The 26,946-nt window shown below is 41.9% G+C and overlaps 1 protein-coding gene across 2 annotated transcripts; it reads right to left on the bottom strand.

Annotated features, from left to right (window-relative positions):
- Positions 1-5: 5 nt before the first annotated feature.
- LOC119930018 (SLAIN motif-containing protein-like) lies at positions 6-25,824 on the bottom strand. Of its 2 annotated transcripts, XM_038748426.1 has the most exons (10): positions 25,757-25,823; positions 25,339-25,387; positions 22,210-22,936; positions 15,532-15,671; positions 13,478-13,627; positions 7,114-7,254; positions 5,710-6,027; positions 3,820-3,957; positions 3,331-3,649; positions 6-1,331 (listed from the first exon to the last, which is right to left on the bottom strand). In XM_038748426.1, the coding sequence occupies exons 3-10, from the start codon at positions 22,914-22,916 to the stop codon at positions 1,265-1,267; spliced, it is 1,980 nt and encodes a 659-aa protein (XP_038604354.1). In that variant the 5' UTR covers positions 22,917-22,936; positions 25,339-25,387; positions 25,757-25,823; the 3' UTR covers positions 6-1,264. The 2 variants fall into 2 exon arrangements, with proteins under 2 accessions (XP_038604354.1, XP_038604355.1); XM_038748427.1 differs by lacking the exon at positions 13,478-13,627 and having other exon boundaries at positions 25,757-25,824.
- Positions 25,825-26,946: the final 1,122 nt, after the last annotated feature.

Here is a 26,946-nt window from a genome sequence, read left to right as displayed (position 1 = left end):
ATTCCCACTGTGTTTCTTGGAAGAGCTCATTTATTATAAGATCATCTCTGCAAAGCTTTCTACAGGGTGGTAAAAATACATGGTGGAAGAAAGGAATCTTCTCATCTGTAAAGTTTGGTTTTCAATATACAGAAAATTGATCATTACTTAAGCACGTGGTTAACTTTTTACAGGAAAGGTTATTGAACCAGCTGGCACCTATAATCTTGAAAATCCTAACAGGATGGGATTCTAGTTTCATACAAACTCTAATTCAGTAAAAAGGAGACTGTACTTATTAATAAAAACACTTAGCACCATTATATCTTAAGCTCCCGTAGCAAATCACACTGAGGCTGACAAACTGCTGGCCCACTCAGTGTGTTCTACGATTAAGTGGTCTCGGCTACTTGCCCTAGGCAGAGACGGATCTTAAAATCTAGTCTTTCATAGGAAAAAATAGAAAACGTTGATATAAAACCAAGTGCTGTCATCGGTTGAGACTGGGGTAAGGTAGATCGAGAACCACTTCCAAACGCCCTCGAGCAGGCAGCTCCGCGCGTCCAAACACCCACGCAAATATTGTGGGGTGCGCTCCCAAACTCAGCCGTGACACCAACCGTTCTGAAAGAGGCAAACTGGTTTTATAACTTACTAGGGAACTTTCGAAAGACGTTTGTATTAAAACAATAAAAGGCAGAAGAAATCGGCGTTCGAGCCAGCAGCGAGTAAAAAAAACCTGTGGGAGACAGACGGAAAAGGAACTACACTGGATGAGTTTACAAAATATAATTTCTAACACAGCTATACCACAGTTTATCTAGCTGATTGGTCGCGTCTCCAAGACATCCATTTAGAGTACAAGGAAAACCGATTTAGGGTGGGAGGGAAAGGGGGAGTCGAGCTTCTTACTGACATCGTAGCATCGTAACCTGCGTCCTAAGCAAAGCTTCCGCATGCACGCCACAGGCTGAACTCAACCTCGGGCCATCCGATTAGACAAGAGTTTGTACAAGACAACTGCAACACGTGTCTGAAGACTGGAGGGGATTTTTGGATCGCTTTTTAGAGGTTTCAGCGCTATATTTTATAAATAACAGGGGCAGAGTGGCTGGAAAAGGAGCTTATTTTCACCGTTGAAGACGTTGGCAAAATTCAATATGGCAGGGAGACTGAGCACTGGCTCCCAAAAAGGCCTCTCCATAAATGAGCAAACATAATTCCCAGCCAGCTGGGCTTAAGATGCAGTCAAATGCTTGGCAGTCCACTGCTTCTTTGGGTTGGCTCAGTAACAGCCATCTTTCCAGGAGTCGTCAGCGGGCAGACTGTTGGTCTTCACTGACTGAAGAGACCTGCCCAAAATAAATGCCATTAGCCAGATGAAAGTTTAAATATTTTTTTTTTAATGGGGAAAAAAATGCTGATCAACCAAGTTGATATTCAGCCAGAGCCTTTTTCAATGCTCTCCTAAAAAAAGTGATTATCTCCCAGGTGCGTTCATTGTGTGTGTGTGTGTGTGTGTAACGTGAACATTAATGCACCTGGTAACATATCTGATGTCTTAGGCTGAGCTCTGGAGTCACTAATGAAAGCACCAAATTATTCTTCTTCACATCTTCTCCAAGATCTCTCCACCCCCTCAGCCCCACAGCACTAATGTACATTTCTGAAATGTACTTATATTCTCTAGCCTGTGAGCTTGTTGAGGGCAGGGAATGTGGCTGTTATACTGTACCCTCCCAAGTGTTTAGTACAGTGCTCCGCACACAGTAAGCACTCAAATACAACTGACATTAAACATCACATCAATAATAATAATGGCATTTATTAAGCGCTTACTATGTGCAAAGCACCATTCTAAGCACTGGGGAAGTTACAAGGTGATCAGGTTGTCCCATGGGGGGCTCACAGTCTTCATCCCCATTTTACAGATGAGGGAATTGAGGCCTAGAGAAGATACAGCCCCCTCCTATCTCAGTCTGCCCAGTTGTCCTATCCTCTAACTACACCTAAACCCACACCGATCCCACCCTCCCGTTCGCCAAACACACCCCACCTATTTTATTACAATTTTGCCCCACTCACCTTGTCCCCTTCCTCGCTGCACTTGACGCTCCTTGTCCTCATCCTCCCCCACCCACCAGACGGCAACCCCTTGTCCCATGAGCCACATGGAAGGGGATGGTAAAGAGGAATGAGAAATGAGACCAGCACTGAGGTGGCTGGGGTGAGTGAGTCCTCCGCCAATGCCAAGGACACAGAAATCAGAGTGGGAATGGAGGAGGAAAGCACATTTTTCATTACAAAACTACATGGGATGAGGGTGCGATCGTGTGGAATGACAGGCCCTGGATGGGCGAGGGTGGGATAAGTAGGGAAAGAGAGGAAGTTGAACAGGCTTCATATATACCAGGCTCTCATTGTTATGTAGGCAAGTTAAATATATTGTTAGCTGTAGAGGGGCTCGGGCCATATTTAAGATATCGGGGTGGATTGACAAGATATTCAAAAGCACACATTTAAATGTAATTATATTTAAATATAAAGTTAATTACATATGTGCACATGCAAACACACACACACTCTCTCACTAAGGCAGAGAGGATTTTGGTGAAAGAATCTCCAAGGAATCCTACTAGACGCTGTGGCTCTTCTGTGGAAAACAACCCAGGGGATCGTTCATCAGGTGGTTGAAAGTGTCACCATAATGGCAGATTTCCCGGAAAAGAATAATCCATAGTGCATGACGGTTGCTAACAACCAGGTAAATAAAACTTGGATGTTCCATTTCAAACTTGATTTACACCCTCGCCGTAAAGTATGGGGACAGAACCACCTTAAGATACAGGAGGATCCCCTGGCAATCGGCCATTTGAAATCTCCGGGTCTAGTAAGTTTTGTCCCCTTGCCCCACATCGTAGTCCTCCCCAGTGTGTGCACGGGCTTTTTAGTGGGAGCCCTGGGCTAATTCCACTCTGCCCATTGGATGCGGTAGCTTTGTGTGAGCAGCTATGCTCACAGGACTGAAGTGAAAACTACCTTTCAACAGAATCAACGATTAAAAAAAAAATACAAAATTCTTCAGAGAGAGTTAACAGGTAAGTAAAGGGCTGAATTTCTCCCCGGTAAAAGCCCCTCCACTATGCATCCCTATATTATGTGAGGCAACCTAGACCTTTTAACAAAATACAAACAAATGCCTAAGACGTCCCTACAGGAAGCAAATGCGTAAACTTATCCTTTAAGGAAATGCAATTTTTTGATGAAAGGCTGCTGACTCCAACAACTTGGGTGCCAAAATTCCTCTAGCTTCTTGGAAAATGGTCTTTTTCAGCATCTTTCACTTCTTACCTCCTGGATGGCTGTGTCAACTTGCTCTTGGAAGCTGCCGCACCTCCGACTGTCGGTCGCATCTTCGCCGGCGAGTTTTTCGCTGCGGTGGCCGCGCTGCTATTTCTGGTGGTGGAGAAATTGCTAGCCGACGACGCAGGATTAAAAGTTGCAGGTGGCTTTCGAACTCCGCCCGCAGGGTTAACGTAGCTGGAAGCTTTTACCGGTTGCCTTGGGGTTAAGAGAGAGTTTGTGCTTGATCCTGTCTTCATTGACTGCCGCACAGTTAAGGGAGACTGCCCGGCGTTGGAAGCAAATCTGAGTTTACCAGGAGCCAAACCTAGATGGTTCAAAAAAGTGAAAACAGACGCTTTAAGATTAGAATATCTTCGTCGTTACAGGGGAATCAAATGTTAGATAGTGACTATCTTGATATCATGAGTCAGGTATAATCTGCTTTAAGTCACCGTGTTCAAAGGAAAGTTCTTGCCATTTTTCAAGTGAACTTACCTGATGATGGTTGCTGAATTCTAGATAACCGACTATTGGGCCCCTGTAAATCTGACTCTAAACTACGGCTACTTCGAACCGATTCCAAAGAGCGAAGGCTTGTCCTAGCCAGGTTGGGCATACTGTGACGTAATTCATCTGAAAATAAAGAGAAGTATTCATTCGTCCATTCAACCGTGTTTATTAAGCCCATTGTTGGGTAGGGATTGTCTCTATCTGTTGCCGAATCGTATTTTCCAAGCGATTAGTACAGCGCTCTGCGCACAGTAAGTGCTCAATAAATACGACTGAATGAATGAATTGAGCGCTTACTGTGTGCACAGCGCTGTACTAAGCGCTTGGGAGAGTACAATACAACAATAAACAGACACATCCCCTGCCCATGAGCTTACAGCGTAGAGGGGGAGATAACCGTACATAAATAAATTACATAAATAATATACAAAAAAATAATAATAAAAAGTAACAACTAATACCATTGAATCTTGTTTTCCCAATGCCTAAGGGTAAACTTTACTAATTAAGTTAGGCGCTTTGGGAGATGTATTAAATGTTGCAGCCCCTTCAAGGGACCATTTAATACAAGCCTTCTGTTTTGACACCATTTAGCCGGCACTGCGCTAAGTCTTCTTAGTGGCCTCATTTTACTACACAAGGTAACTTTAGGACTGTATATACCTGTATATATGTATATATGTTTGTACATATTTATTACTCTATTTATTTATTTATTTTACTTGTACATATCCTATTTATTTTATTTTGTTATTATGTTTGGTTTTGTTCTCTGTCTCCCCCATTTAGAATGTGAGCCCGCTGTTGGGTAGGGACTGTCTCTATATGTTGCCAACTTGTACTTCCCAAGCGCTTAGTACAGTGCTCTGCACACAGTAAGCGCTCAATAAATACGACTGATTGACTGGAAGAGCTGGGATCAGTAATGACAGTAATCACAGTAAGCGCTCAATAAATACGATTGATTGATTGACAGCCATGGAATTATTGAGTCCTCACTGTGTGCAGAGCCCCGTACTAAGCCCTTGGGAGAGTGTACAATTTAATGGTTGGAAAACCTGTTCTCTGCCTCTAAGGAGCTTACGGTCTAGGGTCTTGTTCCCCACCTCCAAAGGCAGGCCAAGTCCAACCTACACCTGGCTACCTGGTAACCGTTTCCAGCAAGACCTTGAGAAGATGGTTATTCTGTTTCTCTCTAGGAGCCTTCTCGAAGCTGGGAGTCCTAGCTTCTCCAATCTAAAATGGGTGTGAACTTCCAGGATGACTGTTCTAACCTCCTCCTTCTGGAGATGATCTGGGTCACTCTATCTGCCTTCCGGGGAGGCGTACGATTTGCTCAGCTTCTGACTCCACCACATTCAGAATTGTATGGGACCCCCTCAGCTAATTAAGGCCAGCCACTCCTTTGAATTAATCACGTGATGACAGAATCCAATTCTTGTTTTCAGTGCCTCTAGGAATGGGGCTCCTATTACTGACACGGTTAAGGCTCATATTTTTGGATCTTGCTCAGAGGTAATAACTACAGTTGTTTCAGTATCTATTATTATTACTAATGCATTTGTTAGGCTGTCTAATCTTAGCCTGTTGTCAGCTTCGTATTTAACTCAAAATAGAAGCAAATATGAATTCATTTACCACACAAAGCCACTTAGCAACAAGAGACTGTTTTCCCAAACAGGGCTTTCCAAGTATTTCCACTTTGTGACAGCATGAAGACCCCCTAGCCAACACACCTTCTCAACTCAAAATAGAAGCAAATATGAATTCATTTACCACACAAAGCCACTTAGCAACAAGAGACTGTTTTCCCAAACAGGGCTTTCCAAGTATTTCCACTTTGTGACAGCGTGAAGACCCCCCTAGCCAACGCACCTTCATGATTTGTGTATTTCATCCGGTCCTGCATTGGACTTTGGACAGATCTCCTGGGGGGTCTAATTCGAGATGGCGTCGCCCTGCCGTAGTCTCCACCTGCTGAGGGAGACTGGCAGCGAGGAGAGCTGAGTGGGGAGGGGGAATATCGGTGCGTGCTACGATACGACAGGGAGCAGTCGTAGTCGTCCTCGTCTTCCAAGCTGTAGGTGTCGAACTCCTGATCGCTGTAAGTGCCCTTTCGAAGCGAGTGAAGGGAGGCACTGGAACTACGACGGGACACTGAGGCAGAACTGGAGGCACAGTCCTGACGGAGGCCTGAAGATAGGAAGCACCACAAAACTGAATCTGGCCATCTTCAGCCTTGTTCACAGATTACGTATTTCCTGCACATATCAAAGCATGCCCAAAACCTAAGGACATTCTTAACATCTGTATATTAAAGGATTAACGTCCTAAAGATCAGAATCCTAAAGATCAGAACAAAGTCATCACACAAGTGAATGATGTTCTATGCTATTTAGGGAAATGTGAGGGAAGAAGTGATAAAAGAAGGGGGAGAGAGAACAATTATTATGGTTTTGCTCGGTAAGCACAAGTTAACGTTCGTAACAATCATAGCTGACTACACTTCCAAAGTGCAACCTGTAAATGTTTTAATTACAAGAAGGGAGGTGATGGCTACTCATTTATGCTGCAAGTAAACAATGTAAGGTTTTCAAGGAAGTTCGTTTCTTTTTGACTTCTCACACCAAAAGTATTGGGTCATAAACAGACTTCCAGGCCATCCTCATAAAAAACAGCATGGTTTAACCGCTCCAGTGCTGTTCAAATACTAGCCCGTAAGCTAAAAAGAAGAGACAGATTTACAGATGAGGCCACTGTAAAATAAATTTCTCCCAAAGCTTAAATTTCCGAGATGCTCGATCTATATTTTTCGGAAGCCGTTGCCCTAGAACAATTTTAAGGGTATTTTGGAGGGAGACGATAGTAACACGTACTAGCTATTTATATGGCAGTGAGGCTGTTGACCACAGAGAGAGCTGTACTCCATTTAATAATGTAGTTTGCATTCTAACCTTCTGAGCAACACTTAAAACCCCCCACAAACTCTATTTAATTCCTCCTCCCCCTTAGGGCAGTGAAATTATTTATGAAAAAACTGTATATAAGTAATTTCCTTCCTGTTTCTTCTTGTGGTTCAATCTAATTTGAGATACGTATATGCACACACATACATCAAAATCTAAAACTACTAATTCCTTCATGTCAACAGAGAGGAGGAAATGTATTAGTTCTTGTACATTTTCCTGGATAATCTGAAGTATTTCTTCCAAATTACGTATCACAAATCTCATCCCTACCGTAAAACCCAAGACAGGTAAATAAAGCAATGCTACTTACTCTCTTCTTGTAGGCGAGCCATAACCTGAACGTCAGTCAAGTCCTGCAATTTGTATCCCATAGAGATGGAGTCATCAGAAGTACTAAGTTCACTATCTACAGAAGACTGAGAGCTCAATGCAGAATGGATACTCAAATAACCTTAAGGCACAAAAAGGAAAAAAAATAGAAAAGAATGCATATTCCATTCTTGTCCATGAACTGGATAATTCAGTTTAGCTGTATCATTTGTATTTTATTCCAATGGAAGACAATATAACATGGACATAAGTGAAGCAACCCATTGTCTAGCGTTACTTAAAGCTCCAGGATTAAACTAAAAATGTCCCCATACAGGTTTAAGAAAACTTACGGGAGAGAAGACAAAAATAAGGAAAGAGTGGAAAGACGACAGCCCTGAATATTTGCATACATTCCCAGCACATCGTCATGAATTATTGACTAAGTTGGTAAAAAAAAAATTGACTTTACCCTAGACATTATAAACTACTCACAAATGTTGATCCATTAATCAATGGTATTTTGATTAAGCCAGTCATCATCATCATCAATCGTATTTATTAAGCACTTACTATGTGCAGAGCACTGTACTAAGCGCTTGGGAAGTACGAATTGGCAACATATAGAGACAGTCCCTACCCAACAGTGGGCTCACAGTCTAAAAGGGGGAGACAGAGAACAAAACCAAACATACTAACAAAATAAAATAAATAGAATAGCTATGTACAAGTAAAATAAATAAATAAATAGAGTAATAAATATGTACAAACATATATACATATATACAGGTGCTGTGGGGAAGGGAAGGAGGTAAGATGGGGGGGATGGAGAGGGGGACAAGGGGGAGAGGAAGGAAGGGGCTCAGTCTGGGAAGGCCTCCTGGAGGAGGTGAGCTCTCAATTTTTTGTAAATTTAAGAAATAAGAACCCCACAGAACAGGTTAAAAAAAAATACAGAAACTGGCTTTAGATTAATGGGCTCCTCAATTAATGGGGCCCTAAAGGGCAGGGATCGTACTTCAGAAAAATGCCTTTATTTATTGCCATATCTGTTAACTCTACCAAATACTTTATACAGTGCTCTGCACGTTCTGATTTGTAAATATTTAAATATCCGTCACCCCAAGTTAGAGCATAACTTCCTTGGGTGCAGAGAATGTGTCTGCTGCATTGTTTTAATGACCAGCCTCTGTAGTTCTTTTCAACAAATCTATGAAAATGCACTTCATCCAGCAGGTACTCAAGAAGTCAAGTAAGGGAAGCAGCGTGGCTTAGGGGAAAGAGCCCGGGCTTGGGAGTCAGAGGTCATGAGTTCTAATCCCAAACCTGCCACTTGTCGGCTGCGTGACCTTGGGCAAGTCACTTCATTTCTCTGGGCCTCAGTGACTTCATCTGTCAAATGGGGATGAAGACTGTGAGCCCCACGTGGGACAACCTGATGACCTTGTATCCCCCCCCAGTGCTTAGCACACAGTAAGCGCTTAACAACTACCAACAGTATTAAGTCCTATGACTACTTATGATAAGCATTAAGAAAATGATTAATTGAGCACGGATAGCTGGGATTATATATAGCTGTCTGATTTCAGAGATTTTGCTGCAGATGGTGAAGTTCCATCTACGTGTGCGGTGAAAGACAATCTCCCTAAATTCCCCACCTCCCCAAACCCTGTCTCAAACTTGCCCCACGGCTAAGCTCCAGAAAGAATTAAATCTGAAAATCTGACCGCAGGCAGACCTGATCTTGTAGATTCTGGACCCCCATGCCCCAGGCCCCATAGCACTTAGGTACAATAACCTTGTGTTCTCCCTATCAGGAGTTCATTTTAATGTCTGCTTCGCCCTCAAGACTGTGGGCTCCTTATGGGCAGGGATCATGTCTATAGACTCGGTTGTATTGTTCTCTTCCGACAGCCTAGGAAAGTGTTTGGCCAGCCGTAAGCTCTCAATAAATACCACTGATTGATTACTGGGGCTCTGGGAGGGGGAGTACCCCTTTATCCTGCCATTTTAAGGAGCCAGAAATCTTCTGTATTCCACATCTGAACTGCTGAGAAGGAACTGACAGTTATGAGCAGGAGCAGATCTATGTGTAAATGCAGGCAACCACCATCATTCTGAGCAGGATTGAACAATTGACTCCTTTTTCAAAGGTTAGAATTTTGAATTACAGTTTAACTGTTGAGTTCCTCGGTTTTTAACCTCGCCTCTTAAGACCAGCCCAGGAGTGAGTCTTAATGCCTTCCATTAATGCCTTAATCCCGGCTCTGCCACGTGTCTGCTGTGTGACCTTGGGCAATTCACTTCACTTCTCTGTGCCTCATCTGTAAAATGGGGATTGAGGCTGTGAGCCCCACAGGGGACGGGGACTGTGTCCAACCCAATATGCTAGTATTTGCCCCAGGGTTTAGTACAGTGCCTGTCACATAATAAGCACTTAAATACCATTATTATTATTATTCCATGAATTCTCCCCAGCGCTTAATACACTTGATGAGGATGATGACGATGATCATTATTCTAATTCTGGACAACTCACTGTCAGGAAACCAGGGAAAATCTGGGGTGTACTGTACTAGGCCCCTCTCGGGGTCCACCTGGAGTGTTTCCAGCCCTCTACCAGTCTCAACTATGGGAGGAAGGGTCAAGCAGAGGCCTGTCCATTCCATTCCTAGCGTGGGCAGTGGCTAGCGGGTGGAAGGCAATCCGCTACAAGTCAAAACTCACCTGTGCCGGGCAGCAGTGGCACGGAAGAGAGTCGAGGAAGACAAGTTTACTTCGTGGAAGGAGGCAATGGTAAACCACTTCTGGATTTTTACCAAGAAAACTCTACGGATCCGCTACCAGAACGACTGCTGATGGAGGTGGGGTGTTCTGGGAGAGAGGCGTCCACCGCGTCGCTGTGAGTCGGAGACGACTCGACGACGTAAAACAAGACTGTACTAGGCACTCAATGAATACCTCTAACGGACTGATAGGCAGAGGAACCCAGTTCGGCCCACATATGAATGCACTGGGAGCCTGGATCGGGCTGTTCCCAGTCTTAGAGAATTCTTGGCAGCCCCTTCTGGCATTCCAGTTTGTTCAGGAAAGACTCATGGTGGCACAGTTCTCTCCAGACCCACGAGGTTCCCCGGAGAAGAACGGAGTCCCTTTATCAATGAGTCGATGGTATTCATTGAGGACTATGTGCAGAGCACTGTACTGTTTATTTATTTTACTTGTACATATTTATTCTATTTATTTTATTTTGTTAATATGTTTTGTTTTATTGTCTGTCTCCCCCTTCTAGACTGTGAGCCTGCTGTTGAGTAGGGACAGTCTCTACAGGTTGCCAACTTGTGCTTCCCGAGCGCTTAGTATAGTGCTCTGTACACAGTAAGCGCTCAATAAATACGATTGAATGAATGAATGTACTAAGCACTTGGGACAGTACAACGGAATCACTGGATATGTTCCCCTAATGAGCTTATAGTCTAGAGGGAGAGACAGACATCAATATAAATAAATAATTTATAATGTGTTCCTAGGCCAAAAGGAGGTCCAAAAGGAAGCCATCCGGGCAGTTTAAGTTAGCCTACATGTTTTAAATTAAATGTCTTGGCCAAACTTGATGGCTTGCCACGTTGCAGGAGGAATGCCTTGAATCTGAATTCATTCATTCAATCGTATTTATTGAGCGCTTACTGTGTGCACAGCACTATACTAAGTGCTTGAATTCTAGTCCCTACTCCCAAATCTTCTTATGCTCATGCATTGTCTTTTTATGTCACCCTTCGTTTTTCCTCCTCAGCCCTTCATTTCTATTTTTTACCCCTTCTTTTCCCCATCAGAATTAATAAAGAGAGTTTTGTTAAAGGAATAAGACGGTCTGAGAAGTCAGGTTGCTAACATTAGCTATTTCCTTTGAACTACAGATAACACTTGTGATTTTCTGGCCCTTTTTGGACAAACCTGGGTAATTTAGCAATGCAAAATTTAGATGCTTTTCAGACCTCAGGGGTGAAGCCAAGTCAGGGATAATTCTAGGTGGCAAATACTAGGTAGCAAAAAATCAATTTGTCAACACAAAAACTGGAAAAGCACTGTTCCGCAACCTTCATACAAATGTTGCATGTTTTTAGTTCATTTAGGAACATTCAACTAGCAGGCCTTATGTTGTCAGAGGGCTTCTGAGACCACATCTGTTACTTCTATTGCATATTCTCAAGCATCTAGCATAAGTGCTCTGCACAAGTGGTATTTTTTAAGCGCTATTTACGTGCTTACAAGCATTCTTCTAAGCACTGGGATAAGATACAAGATAATAAGGTTGGTCACAGTCCCTGTCCTGCAGGGAAGGGACCGTCTCTATACGTTGCCAACTTGTAATAATAATAATAATAATAATAATAGCATTTATTAAGCGCTTACTATGTGCAATGCACTGTTCTAAGCGCTGGGGAGGTTACAAGGTGATCAGGTTGCCCCACTGGGGGCTCACAGTCTTAATCCCCATTTTACAGATGAGGTAACTGAGGCACAGAGAAGTGAAGTGACTTGCCCAAAGTCACACAGCTGACAATTGGTGGAGCTGGGATTTGAACCCATGACCTCTGACTCCAAAGCCCGGGCTCTTCCCACTGGGCCACGCTGCTTCTCCCAAGCGCTTGTACTTCCCAAGCGCTCTGCACACAGTAAGCGCTCAATAAATACGACTGAATGAATGACTGAATGACTCAGTCTAATGGGGAGAAAGAACACATATTTAATTTTCATTTTACTGGTGAGGAAAACAAGTAGTGCTAAATAAATCCTGACAGTGGGATGATGAAAACAAAGATGTATTCTAACCAGTACTAGTGCAAACTTTAATGGGAATTTGGTGATGAATTTCATGTTGGTTCTTGTTCACCTAAAACACATGACTTAATATTGGGTCATCGATTTACAGATATAAGATATTTTGTCACTACGAACTGAAAGTGAATCAAACCGATGACAAAAGGAAAGAGACGGAATGAATCCTTGTGTAAGCCAATATTAAAAAGCAAAACAATCATGATTAATTTAACCTCTTTCTGAAGACCCCAACTTCTGAAAAGAAGTCAGCGTCTATGCAATTTAATGATAATAATAATGATGGCGTTTATTAAGCGCTTACTATGTCAAAGCACTGTTCTAAGTGCTGGGGAGGTTACAAGGTGATCAGGTTATCCCACGGGGGGCTCACAGTCTTCATCCCCATTTGACAGATGAGGTCACTGAGGCCCAGAAAAGTTAAGTGACTTGCCCAAAGTCACACAGCTGACAATTGGCGGAGCCAGGATTTGAACCCATGACCTCTGACTCTAAAGCCCGGGCTCTTTCCACTGAGCCACACTGCTCCTCTAATTTAAGAGGCCAATGAACTGAATGATTAAAGATGAAATGTAACCAATATTTATCAAAGCATCTACAAGCAAAATGAGGTATTAGTAATTTTTAGGTAACTTCATTTTAAGAGTCAAACTTAAGCATGCAACATTTCCTAAACATGCGGATTAGAGTAAAGCAATAAGCTTTCCCAAAAGATGAAATAATAAACTGAAAAGGGTAGTGGAGCAAGTTTTCAAACGGGAATACCAGGAAAGAAAATTGTTCTAGAAGTAATAAAATTACATATGACTCCTCCAAAGTAATATACTATTTGGATTAAAATCCTCCAATTATTGTAGCAAAAACTGCAGCTATGTTCAAGTACAAAAGGATTAAATATTTCCTTGTCAGTGTTTCCAAAAACAGGTTCATGCAAGTGTCTTTTAAAAAAATGGAGTCACAGTACCTTCAATCTCATTTTTCATGTGAAATCTAAAAGAATATATAATTTATAATGGGAAGACCACTACAAAAATAAATCAAAATTTATCCGATGTATAGGACTGGATTTTAGCTAATAAATGATTTAACTATGGGAGAAAAGTAGTATTACATTAAAAAAAATAATTGAAAGGGTTTAAAGAAAGTAATTGGGAAAATTATGTTAACGGACTAAGGCGACAGAGATTCATTATCCAGCATGTCTAATTCAGAACAGTTTTTTCCCAAAATAGTAGTAAGTAAATACAGTAAGCAGTAACTATAGTTTAAGGAGGAGTTGTACTCAGGTATGCGACTATTTTTTTTTTTTCTTAAAGGAAATTTTGCCACAGAAAAAAACAGCGTATCTTTTGATCACTTCTTAGGGTGAACCGAAATTTCCACGTAAAAAATGTTGCAAAGAGATACCAGTTAAAACATGCACAGGTCAGAGGAGTAGTATAAGCCACTTTATCTTGCTAGTCTTTAAGCATCAAAGAAACCACCTCTACAACTTGAAATTTTTACACTGCATTGACATGCCATACCTGAGCTGCCACAAGTTAGTAGCGGTTTGTTAGTTGATTTGAGGTGCCCTGGAGAGTTTAGTGCATTGCTACAGGAACCTGGTTCTGTATTCGAGTTATGTGCACTTGGTGAGGCCAGTGGACTGCAATAGAGGCTTTTCCACCTACTTGCTACAAGGAAAAATGCAAAATACAGCACCCGTGAAATGACCTTATTAACAAAAGGAACCTGAATAAATATGAGATGTGAAATCATAAACAGAAGTCACATTTAACTTTTGATAGTGTTACAGCTAACAAACGCACTTATAGTTGGAAGCCCGGATTTACTAGCAACACGATCATATTTGGTTCATGCATTTCCATCTTCCCTTCTGATCATGCTATTCATCATTTTAGCCGAGTAGTTTCAAAATACTTTTAAGTTACAATTTTATCGAGCCTCTTTGTGCAGTGCACTGTATTGAGCACTTGGGAGAGTACAACGGAATTAGTAAAAACAATCCCTGTGCTCAAGCTTAGGTAAATATAGGAAAATCCAGATCACTTTGGAAGTCAGTTGCTCAAAAAATATTAATAAAGTCAGTACATGATCATTCTTAAAAATTGCAGCACTACAAAATTTTTACTAATACTAGAGGGGGTTTTTTGTTGTTGTTGAATGAAAACTTGAGAAAAATCAAATTATTTATTTAATTTTCTAAGCTTGCCTGGATAGGAGCCATGCCCTGTATAACCCTTTTAAAAAATACGGGCCAAGTTGAATTCCACATTCTTTAAATTCAGAATGACCTAGTGAAGATGATAATCTAACATGTCCGCAGCTAATCGGTTCAAGAAAGAAATAAACTTTCAACTACCAATTAATTCCATAAAACAGAAAGCACTGCAGAGGTACCTAAATGAGAAGCTGAAGAGTACTTAGGCATTGAAGGGGAACCAATTCCAAGAAATAAGGCAGGGGAGAAAATGTATACTTCTTATAGTTTTTTCAGACATTACTTCAAAATAATAATCCAAGTCTAACATCGCTGGCATTTAATGAGAACCTGTAATACATTCCTCCCTGTATAACTGCACCATTTAATATTTTTTAACCTGCATCGTTTAAAGGATCAAATAAAATGGATCAGAGCACACGTTCGCTGAAGAAACTACAAAGAATGTTAACTGGGAATCATCCACAGATTTCCTTTGATGTGGTAATTACATCAGAAAATCCTTTTACAGCTGAAGAAAATCTTGCTAATCTTGGCACTGACTGAGAAAAGAGCATCAGTCTGCATATTATATTTAGGCTCAGTGAATCACATTCAGAACATTTTGGAATCAAAGAATCAGAGATTACAAGTAATAGATCTGTGTTTACAGCCAGAATGGATCTTCCAATACTACTTCATGATTAAGAATTGTGAATAAGGGGGGAATTATTGGTATATTAACAACTTCAGCGCTTAGAACAGTGCTTGGCACATAGTAAGCGCTTAACAAATACCATCATTATTATTAAATGAACAAAAGCGCTTTTGTTCTGTTCTTCCTTTCCCTCTTTTAAAATTCAGTTCTTCAACAAAATGATATCTTAAAATGATACTTTCTGAAATTACAGAATGATACACCATTTAATATATTTTTTGTAAGCAGAAACATAGCCACCAAGTGTATGTGATGCGCAGTACTGCAGCTGTCTAGTTACACACTTACCCTTGGCCAAAAGGTGCTGAATGAAAATGATCATGAGAGACTGATGAGAAGTAGTATGAAACGCATGTAAAAAATGGTAAATGACAAGCATACATGAATTAAAAGTAGAGGATCAAATCCAGAAATTATAAGGTTTCGCCTGATTAGTGTTCCAAAAGTTGTTTCAGGATATGATTCTAATTTAAGCCAATACTAATTCCAGTTCACTTAGATCAGTCCGTATCGCAAGTATTCGGAGGGCTTTCCATTTAAGTTTGATTCCATTAAAGAACAAAATTAAGGCTTTCCAGTCTGATACAGTTTAATTTCCCAATTAAGGGATTTGGGGAGAGTCCTCTCTTTATGTTCAAAAGTCATCTATGCTCACATACCTTGATCGAGTCTATTTATGAGTGTTCGACAGGCTGCTTCCGTCTCTGGGCTGGGATGGTCCAATACTTGCCGGCACCATTTGAGAGGGGATTCAGTCTTCTGATCCATAGTAGGCTTTCTTTTCGGTGAGACGTATAGCCTTAAAGATTAGAAAACAGACTTGTAAAACCAGGGCACAATCTCTTAACTCAAAGTTCACTCAAACGGATGAATGGCCCTTTCTTTATTTTAAACCGAACACGCACGTAACTAATTCTTCACTTCCCACAAACATTTTTATAGGAAAGGAAGCTATGTGGATTGATATTTTAAAGAGCCACATCCACTTTGTCTGGCAATGAAGTTATTGATTAAGGCACTGCGAGCTCATTGTGAGCAGGGAATGTGTCTGTTTCTTGTTGTATTGTACTCTTCCAAGCGCTTACTACAGTGCTTTGCACACAGTAAGTAAGCACTCAATAAATACAACCGAATGAATGAATAAATCTGTTATGGTACCAAGAAATCACAATTCATTCAAGCCTTCCCCAGTGAATCCTGATAGCCCAAATGGTTGGCATGGAGAATGGGAGGAGGGGAACCTCAAAATATATTGAGCAGGCTTGGACAAGCACTGAGGTTTTTGGAAGATGGATGGAAGGTGGGAAAAAGGGAGGAGAAAAAATGGTAAAACAAAATACTGACTGGATCCTACTCAAGTTCCACTAAATGGCTATAGAATTACTCAGAGATCAAATATACTCTTATACAATTCAGATGTCAAGGTGTGATCAGGCCAACCTTCCAGGTCAAAAAACTGTATCTTTTCTGGGAAAAGGGAAAAGTTGAATATTTCTCCTTCTTCTGCAAACATTCTAAGTACATTAGTTAAACAGTTTTGTACTTTCCAAGTTCATCAAAAATGATCCAAGAAGTGAGAAATTGGGGCAGAAAAGTAATATTAGTATTCTGGGATTTTGTGGAATACCTATCTTTTGAACTATTTCTGCCAACTTAAAAGCAAACTGTGCCTTCTCATCAGAGGATCTACTGAACACATTTAAGTTGCTTTTCAACATAATTTCTGGTCTGATCTCAACCGAGAAGCTCGTCACTGAAAGGATCGTTTTTTAAAAGATTGCCTAGCTTAGGAGCCACTGGATTTAAACCAAGGGATTTCCAAAACACCCTTAGCAGGGCCCCTCCTCTCCAATCCCTAGCCAAACACGAAAATACAATACTTTTATCAGGGATGCATTAAACTAGAAACCTTATTTGTACAATTGAAAAAAATACCTCCACCAAGCACCTAAGGGTGGCCCTGGACTCTTCAAATTTATGATAAAGACTGGAATGGTGTAGACTATTCCTCAGCAGAAGGACGAGACAGCAAAGTACCAGATTTCTGATAAAAACATAAATGAACTAAATTTGGACTAAAGGCCAAAGCACCACCCATGCTCATGAAAAGTCTGAATGATCAAAAGGGTCTGCGCCTCGAGCCCCTCAGGAACTCTCTTGGGCATGCTACGTTCCCTTTTCCACCCACTCGAGCCCCAAGCCTCATTGGAGTTGCAAGTCAGCATGACCTTAAAATTAAAAAATGAGATAGCATTAAGTCGGAAATATTAAGTCAGTGGATGCCTGCCTGTGGATACAAACAAGCCCCTCGGGTGACTCCGCAAAGTACGGCTGTAAAGATACACTCCTTGCAGTGTTGTGGAACTTGGTATTTGCATTTCTTTACACTGTTTTAAATTCTGCCTCTTGGGAAGACATTCTAGAAGCCTCTAGTCTAAAAAAGCCATCCCATTCTTACTTCCCAAACTCAAGCTGGTTGTCTCCTAGATGTTCGCAGTTATGCTGCATCATTTGAAGTTTTTGTTTCCTGTACTTAGTGTTTCTTCGGTCCACCCTTCGGCTCACCGTAGAGCAGTTCCTTGAGTACTCCGCTGTCATCTAGTCTTACACCTCACCCAGCAAATCCGGGAGGAAACAAGCCTTGCTTTGCTGTTGGTGAACTGACTGCATTCCAGGATGTCGACTGTAATCCTGTTTTGCCAACAGTGATGGTGATGAACCTGCTTAAGAGGTCAAAATAGGGCGTCTGTAGTAGGTCTAAATCTAATAGCCGCTTAAAAAGATAGTTCCAAACTACAATTTATCTGCAGCTTGATGCCAAGTTAGTGCTACACTCGTCAGTATTTCAAATTTTATGCTGGGTTTCTTGATTTTGTTCCCTTCTTTTCGGTCTATGCTTGAGTCATCCTAAATTGTATTGCCTTAGAAACAGTAGACAGGACTGCATTCAATTCTCTCACCACTGGAGATCTTTGGTTGGGTGTCAAGCCTGTCAGAGGCAGGTTGGTGCACAATCTTAGACTTCTTCAGGTCTTTCTCAATAGTGGTTTCCTGATTCTGAACAGAGGTTCATAACCTTTAAAAGGTGATCTTAAAAGAGTGTGTGTCTGGAGCACAATTACCAATGTGCTCCTGTACTTTTAATCCTGCTGAATAGGAAACATACCCTAATACTACCTTCGAGCTCCCTTTTTGCATTCTCATGCTCGGATATGAAGACGAAGAGACCGTCGCTTGGCTCACTTCCCAATTATCGTCTTGGTGAGGTAGGCCTCCCTAGCTTCTTTCTCCAAAATAAGGAGGGTACCGGGAACCAAAGGGCAACCTGTTTCCACTTCAAAGAAGTCCTTGTGTATCTTATCTTGACGGTATCACTATCAGATTCTGAAAGATTGGGACCAACACACAGCTAGTTTTGTGTAGGGGTAGAGAGAGGATAGGAGTTGCATGTTTTAATAGTTCCAGCCAGCTACCTGAATCACCAATAACAATAATAACAGTGTTATTTGTTTAGTACTCACTAGGTGCCAAGCACTGTACTAAGTGTTGGGAGTGATACAAGATATTCAGACAAGACCCAGTCCCTGTCCCATTTGAGGCTAATAGTCTGAGCAGGAAGGAGAACTGGAGTCCAGTGTCTGGCACATAGCAAGGGCTTAACAAGTACCATAATTATTATTGTTATTATTCCCCATTTTACAGATGAGGGAAATGACGCACAAAAAAGCCACCCAAGGTCTCATTGCAGGCAGGTGGCATATCTGGCATTAGAACACTGTACGGATTCATTAATACTCCTGGCAATAATTCCAGAGTTGTTCTCCCCTGGGAGGTGAAGAGCTGAAGGTTTCAACTCAATTCATTAGGTTTTGCTTTGGGAAAGCCTAATCTCTTCCCACAGGCTCTGGACACAGCCAGTTAGTGGGAAGGGCAGAAACTGTGTTGGGTTCATCTGGGAGTTAGTTATCACATTACAATGCACAGAGCTTTTAACAGCTTTGAACCTGCGCAGCCTAGTGAATAGAACCCAGGCCTGGGACTCAGAAGGACTTGGGTTTCAATCCCAGCTAAATAACCTTGGGTACGTCACTTCACTTTTCTGTGCCTCAATTCCCTCATCTGTGAAATGGGGATTAAGACTGTGAGCTCCACATGGGTCAGGGGACTGTGTCCAACCTGATTAGCGTGTAACTACCCCAGCAATTAGTACAGTGCTTGGCACATAAGACGTACTTAAAAATACCATAAAAAAATTAAATGATATCTTGTGTATACATTTTCTGTTCCTATTGGTAGTGGCAAAGCAGTTATCTTGCTCCAATAGACTGCTATAAGTGTCATAAAGCTGGTATGAGACTTTTACAATCTGGAAGAATTTGAGATTATCTGGATGATTTTCATATTTACCAGTAAATACACTGGCTATATCATTATTGAATGTTTGCTCTGATTAAAAAAAAAATGCAATCCTGCACTTGATATTTGAATAGCAGCTGTGACATAAGCACCCTTAAGGTACTCTTGATGAATAATGATAGTCAATTACATGCCATTATACGGACTTTGGATACATTCATGATGTTCGGTAAGTATAAAGTAAAAAGTACAAAGTTGACATTATTACATTAGCGAATTCCAGGGGGGGGGAAAAAATATGTTCTTTCATCATGCCCCATCCTCATCTATAGACTGTAAACTCGCTGTTGCAGAGGGAATGTGTTTATTGTTATTTTGTCTCTCCCATGGGCTTACTACAGCGCTCTGCACACAGTAAGCCCTCAGATACGATTGAATCAATGAATCCTGATGCTATTAGGATTCTGGGTGAGAAAGATACCCATGGCACAGTCACTGCAACCTTTTTCCTTTGACATGCTAGGTTAGGGATGACACGCTGGGCCTCTGGTGACCCTTGTGGTTTGAGGGTCTCTCTTACCCCCTTCCCCACCTCCTTCCTGAAACAGAATGGTATCAGGACCCCCAGGGCAAAAAGCTATCACTTTGAAGGAGTTCCTGTGCAGCTCATCTTGAGGATATCATCACTAGATACTGCCCATAATCCCCCATCTACAGAACTTGTCGACCAGACACTATTACTGTGGTTCTAAAAAAGTAGATACAGGTAGCAAGGGAAAACGGATATATTTTCAAGAGCAAAGTTTTACACACAATGGGGCTGTAGAAGAGGGAAGGGGGAAATACTGCAACTACTTGTAATTTTCAATATTACAATGATTTCATTGGAAGGTGGGGTTTTTCAACACCATTTAAACTGTAGTTTAAAAAACAGTTAAGACCTCTCATTCTAATTAATTGGGTTTGGACGCATATGGTTTTACTGTAGAAAAATGATTAAAAAGCAAATTTCTCTGGAGATTTTGCTACCCCAATTCAGAACTGGGTTCATTTGGATGTGGCAGGTCCAGATACACTGTTTCCGAAGTTTTCCTTTAAAAAGAAAGAGGAAGTGCTTGTAGTTCAACTTGATCAAACTTTTTAACGTGGGAATCCTTTCAGTAGTCTTAATGCTGCTCCTTCAGAAGTACAGAACAGTGAAAAGCAAAAGAGGAGTACGTTGACAAGCTGTTTTTGTTACTAAACAGACACTTTGTACTATATTACTAGATTAGATACTTAATTTACTCCCATATTGCTACAATTCACAAAATTTAGAGAAAATATAGTTGTTGTAAGTCAAATATTTTGGAATTCCTTACTTAAATAGATAATGTCTCCAACAAGCATCAAACAAGTTAGTAAAAATGAGCATATTCAAAGCATTATGCACAAGTCATCATCTCTAGATTACCAAAATTGTGTCATATGAAATTTAAAAAAGGGAAAGTTTAGGTTTATTTACTAGTCCTCAGACATTTTATTCTCAATAATTTTGAGGACCCTCATGCCTTACTGCGACTTCCAATCACTTTTCTTTACAAATAAGCAGCAGCATGGCCTAGTGGAAAGAGCCATAGTAACGGCTTACACACTATTTAAAAATGAAATACAATCCCATTGTTGAGAAAGGAAGACATCATTTACCGAATTACGATACTTATCCTTCGTTTTTGAAGTTGATTCTATTGAAATAATTTTATTTGTGAATGTGGCTGTGGCCCACTGATAAAACCAAGAGTCTTTTTTCCACACTTTATGAGGTGATTCAAGGGCATCGGTATCCACCACATTTTCAGAATGTTTTCTGTGTGTAGATACTCACGCGTTGTAGATGGAATTTGAAACCGAGATAGAAGTTGGCCAATCTGTTAGGACAGGTGCAAGGCTAAGGATAATAGCTCCAAACTAATATGGTGATGATTTACAACGATACTGGTAGTTTGGCGTAGTGGAATCAGGAGACCTGGGCTCAAGTCCCAGCTCTGCTATCGGCTCACCTTGTGACACTGGGTGGGTGACTAAAATTTTCTGGATTTCAGTTTCCCCGTCTACAAAATGAGGACGGATTGTGAGCCCAGCATTTAATACAGTCTAAGCACTTAATAAACGCCATAATTATTTGGTCTTAAGAGCTTACTGTGTGTCAAACACTGTTTTAAGTGCTGGGGTAGATACAAGATAGTTGGTCCCTGTTCCACAGGGGGTTCACAGTCTAAGTGGAAGGAGGAACAGGGTACTTTAATCCCCAGATGAGGAAACTGCGGCACAGGGAAATGACCTGCTCAAGATCACACGTGATGGAGTCAGGATTTACTCCTTTGACTCCTTGGCCCATACTTTTTCCATCAGTCCATGCTGCTTCAGAGTTATTATTATTACAGATGAAAAGTAAAAAAAAGAAAAACTAGCAACATGAAGATATATTATGGCAAACCTCTGCATTATTGCCCTCTGAAAATCTGTAATAGGCAGGCTTAATTATGCAGGACTCTGCTGAGTACCTTGTATTTACTTCAGCACTTAGTACACTTTTCTGGGCCCCTTCCCAGGTTGAAAAAATGGATTCAGTACTTCTCCACCCCTGGAGTTCTGAAGTCTGTGAAAGAAGTATGTGTGGGGAAGAAGAAACCTAAAAAATAAAAAAAACCTTCCTCCGGCTGAGAATCAAGACAACAACTTGATCCCATTTTTTACCCCAATCCAGGGTCAGAAAAAGAGGACGCGGCAGATATTCCCACTGAACCACATCTTGGTTGAAATGCAGGAAGTACTTGATGCCAAACCTAAATTACAGTCTACATTTTCTGTACTTGCTCCCAGAAACAAAACTGTACAGTAGTCATTTACCTTTTTTCATAAGGCGATTTCACCAAGTAATTCGTACCAAAACCTCAGCACCAAGCACTTCCTCTGTATCCCTTACCCCAAGAGCCACTCACCAGCTATCTTCATCACCGTCACTGCAGTTCCCAAGTTCCAGGACTTCCACTTCATCTAAAGCAGTGTCAATGAAGAGGTCTCCCAAATCATCTCTCCCCGCCCCGGAATGTTGCTCAGTCATTTTAACCATGAGGTCGATGTCCGCCGCGATCAGGTCTTCCACACACTCGGTACCGCTACCCCTATCCGAGAGTGAAAAGCCGTCAATGGCAACACCGTCGTTCTGTACCTCTGGGCTAATACCGTGTTTCGGGTCGGAAGCGTTATCGAAGAAGCTACATCGTGCTTTCGTATCCGCCTCTGTCCTTAAGCAGCCGTTGTTTTCTTTCGCCTCGCTTCTCATCTTGCTCAGCTGACTCTGAAGATCTGCCATTAATTGTAACTCTTGCTTTTCAGTTATAGAATTGATGCTATTGTTAATTTCCATCGTATTCAGTTCAGCATGTTGATTCCCCACACCGGGATCTTCCTGACTCTGTGCACTGGACACGCTCCTATGGCTTCTGGTTCTTAACTGCTGATTTTGGACCTCGAGTCTTCTCACTAGTTCTTGTAGCTTTCGCACTTCCTCCAGCTCTGGGCCCACCTGCTCGGCAGCTGGGCCCGCGTCATGACCCACGGCAGAATTCTCCGCTGAGCTCCGCCCCAGGTCCGGCTCGAGGGCCGGGTCCTGCTGTATAACAGGGGCGCTCCCAGGAACCACCATCCTCACTCAAATGAGCCTCACTGCGGAAAGAAAAATACGTGCCTTAATTCTTTGTGATTCAGGTAGCCCCTAAAAAAAAAGCAGAAGCTCTTTAGAAAAAAGCCAAAAATCAGAGATGTTAACTGGAGGGGAGCCTGAAGAAGAGAACATGAGGCTTGGAGTCAGGAGACCCCAGTTCAGTCCCCATTTCTGCCCCGACCTTGCCTCTACTGTGTAACTTGGGCCAGGCGATTCAACTTCTCTGATTCTGTTTCCTCGTCCTTTAAATGGGGATCTTTGCAGTCTCGCAAGGCTATTGTTAGTACAGGGGAGATAACTGCTGGGAAAACACACTGAACCCAACACGGGAGGGGAGAAGGGGAGGCTTAAGCAGAGATAGCTGAATGAGGAAAATGCATTTTGGCGCAGTGCAAGGATTTTAAGAAGAGGTGAACGACGCGAGGTCCGTAGAGATGTTTGTGGAACTGGTCAGAAGAGCGAGCGTAGAATCTTATTACCCTCTAGACGTGAGTAGGTAAAATAAGGTCACAGAGCAATAATAAAAGTATCTATTAAGTACTTACTAAATGTGTGAACGCACTGGTCTAAGCACTAGATGCAAGATAATCAGATCTGACACAGTCTCTGTCCCATAAAGGGCCTCTACAGGAGAGGTTGGAAAGAAAATACTAGTACTGAATATCTTCCTTTCTGATGAAGAATCATTCCAGATTAACAGGTTGTCAAGATTCTATAAAGCTATCTCCAAACAGTTTTGAAGAGAAACTACTTCCCTGTTGGAAAATCGACTGTGTTTATTTTAAAAAGTAACATCTATAAATGGAAGCGTTCATGAATATACACACAAAAGAAGTCTTAGAAAATTACTCCTCCTAAACTATGTAAACAGACTTGGGTTTGACAATAATATTTGGGAAAAAACTCTAAATGATCATTTAATACATTTCTTAAATTTTGGTAATCAGAAAGCTTACAAGACTATGATTTCATGCTGTTGGTTTCAGGCCTAACATGTCCTTCAATAAAGTTAATACCCACCTATACTAAAAAAATATATATATATAAAATCACACCACTGTTCTGATAAAAGTTGAAAACCTTGGTGAAACAATGTTTGTTAAAGTGCCAGAAAATAATACACTTCAATATTATACTTTGAACAAAGTAATGTGGTGATTAATAATAATAATAATAATGGCATTTGTTAAGCACTATGTGCAGAGCACTGTTCTAAGCGGTGGGGAGGATACAAGGTGATCAGGTTGTCCCACATGGGGCTCACAGTCTTAATCTCCATTTTACAGATGAGGGAACTGAGGCACAGAGAAGTTAAGTGACTTGCCCAAAGTCACACAGCTGACAATTGGCAGGGCTGGGATTTGAACCCAGGACCTCTGACTCCAAAGCCCGTGCTCTTTCCACTGAGCCACGCTGCTTCTCTTGTTACGCCATTGTGTAATATGCTACCACAAGCAGAATTTTCACTGAAATGTTTTTCTTCTACAAGTTCCAGTCTACAGAAGACAAAATTCAACATTAATAAAACAAAAGTCTTCTCACAATTCTTGAGTTAAGTGTCCCTGCTTATACCCAAGCAAGCAAGGTAGGGCCATTATGTTGACCAAGGGAAGGAAATGAACAGCTTCAACCAATTAGGTATAAAATGCACATGGGGACACAACTTTTAAGAAATAACGTCAACAGACTGTCAACTTTATTATAGTCTCTCCCTAAGCTTCATAAACAGCAATGTTTAAATACAATTTAAACCATGTAAAGAGAGTGATTCAACAACCAATATAACTACCACTCCAAGGTCACCCATATCAAACTTTAAGTTTTTCTTTTCTTAAAAGCCTGGACTTAAACAAAAAATAACTGCATCAGGGCCAACATGGGCTCTATCCTAAATGCTCTGTGGCATTTCGTTTGAGTGCCTGATGACACTTAGAAAAATGCAGGTAAAAGCACCACTTCACATTACGTTTCAATGCAGCTCCTTGGAAGAAGTGAGCCTCAACATTTTATACAGGAAAAAATGAGCTGCAATTTCTCAAATGCAAAGGTTGTAAAATATACTTTAATAACAATCTGCAAACGATTTCATGTAAATAGTCCCTAAAATCAAAGCACTGCGACTGTATTTGGCTTCGGTCAGAATTATGTTTAGCAGTTCCTGGGCCCACTACACAAGCCAGTTCACTATTCCCCACTATCTGAAATGAAGGCTGACCCCATTTTATTTGTTCTACCTTCAAAAACTAAGTATATACTATTGAAGAAACATTTAAAATCCTATGCCAAGTGATCAGCTAGTTAGCCAGATGAGAAATCATCACAAAAGGAGTTAAAATAATCATCAACAATAATCAATAGTTCAGCATTTAGTGAATCAGTCCGATACAACGGAGCAGATAGTCACCTGAATAACCAACGCCATCAAAGGCCGAGTAAGATGAAACCAGATTTCTCTGCCAACGAAAGAAAAAGATTTTATGTATAAACGGATGCTTTTTCCAAGTACAAATTACCCCGACCCAGTGAATGAGCAGCACCTATAAAACCCAAGTACAACGATGTAGGCATGTACTGGTGATAAAGGTAGTACAATTCCTAAATGCTAATAGCAACCCTTTGGAACGGGAATGCCTCACCTAGCTCCCAGAGCACACTGACTGAAAAAGGTGGGGAACACACCGAAGTTATTGGGAAATGAGGGTGCATTTGGGCTTCCTCATTCCACCCGGACAATGACTGAATGATGCATCACAAATTATCCAAATGCTTTGGAGCATGAATAATAATAATTATTATTATTGTGGTATTTGTTAAGCACTTACTATGTGTCAGGCACTGTACCAAGAGCTGGGGTAAATACAAGCAAATCGGGTTAGAAATAGAACCGCTGTTGGGATTACACCACGCTGCCCCATTTTCCCATTTTGTTGGGCACCTATTAAGACGGCAGTGTGAAATCTGAGCAAAATGAACCATCCAGGTTCTCTGTAATCCGAAAGCAACACTTGCAAAGAAGGACTGGCTTGGAGGCAGGTGGTGCCTAGTACAGAGCTCTCTACCCGGTAAAGCGCTGGTTGTGGGCAGGGAATGTGTCTGTTTACTGTTGCATGGCACTCTCCCAAGCGTTTAGTACAGTGCTATGCACACAGTAAGCACTCAATAACTACGACTGAATGAATGAATGCCACCAACTGGCAGGGGACGTGACGTCCACGTGGAGGAAATGGGAGGGCCAGCAGGAGGACGAGCTGGGGGGGAAGGGACAGGCAAGGAGGTTATTTGTCGACAGAGTTATTCATCACAGGAGCCAAGAGCGAAAAGGAGATGGTGGGCTAGTGGAAAAGGAAGCCCTCACAGGGGACAAGAGGGGGATGGAGATGGTAGGCTAGTGGGAAAGGTGGGCCGGGAAAAAGGAAGCCCTCCCAGGAGCCAAGAGGGGAAAAGAGATGATGGGCTAGTGGAAAAGGAAGTCCTCACAGGAGCCAGGAGGGGGAAGGAGGCGATGGGCTAGTGGAAGAGGAAGCCCGCAAAAGAGTCAAGAGGGGGATGGAGATGGTGGGCTAGTGGAAAAGGTGGGCCAGAGGCAAAGGAAGCCCTCCCAGGGGCCAAGGGGGGGACAAAGATGATGGGCTTAGAGGAAAAAGAAGCCTGTAAAAGCGCCAGGAGGGGGGATGGAGATGGTGGGCTAGTGGAAATGGAGGCCCTCATAGGAGCCAGGAGGGGAGATGGTGATGGTGGGCTGGTGGAAAAGGAAGCCCTTACAGGAGCCAAGACGGGGATGGAGATGGTGGACTAGTGGAAAAGGTGGGCCAGAGGAAAAGGAAGCCCCCCCAGGAGCCACGAGGGCGATGAAGATGATGGGCTAGAGGAAAAGGAAACCCGTAAGGGAGCCAAGAAGGGAAAGGAGACGGTGGGCTGGTGGAAAAGGAAGCCCTCACAGGAGTCAAGAGGGGGGATGGGGAGGGTGGGCTAGTGGAAAAGGTGGGCCAGAGGAAAAGGAAGCCCTCACAGG

The sequence above is a fragment of the Tachyglossus aculeatus genome, chromosome 6, assembly GCF_015852505.1.
Source record: "Tachyglossus aculeatus isolate mTacAcu1 chromosome 6, mTacAcu1.pri, whole genome shotgun sequence".
Classification (NCBI taxonomy): Eukaryota; Metazoa; Chordata; class Mammalia; order Monotremata; family Tachyglossidae; genus Tachyglossus; species Tachyglossus aculeatus.
Note: the sequence above shows the minus strand (reverse complement) of the source record. Positions and strands in the feature narration are given on the sequence as shown.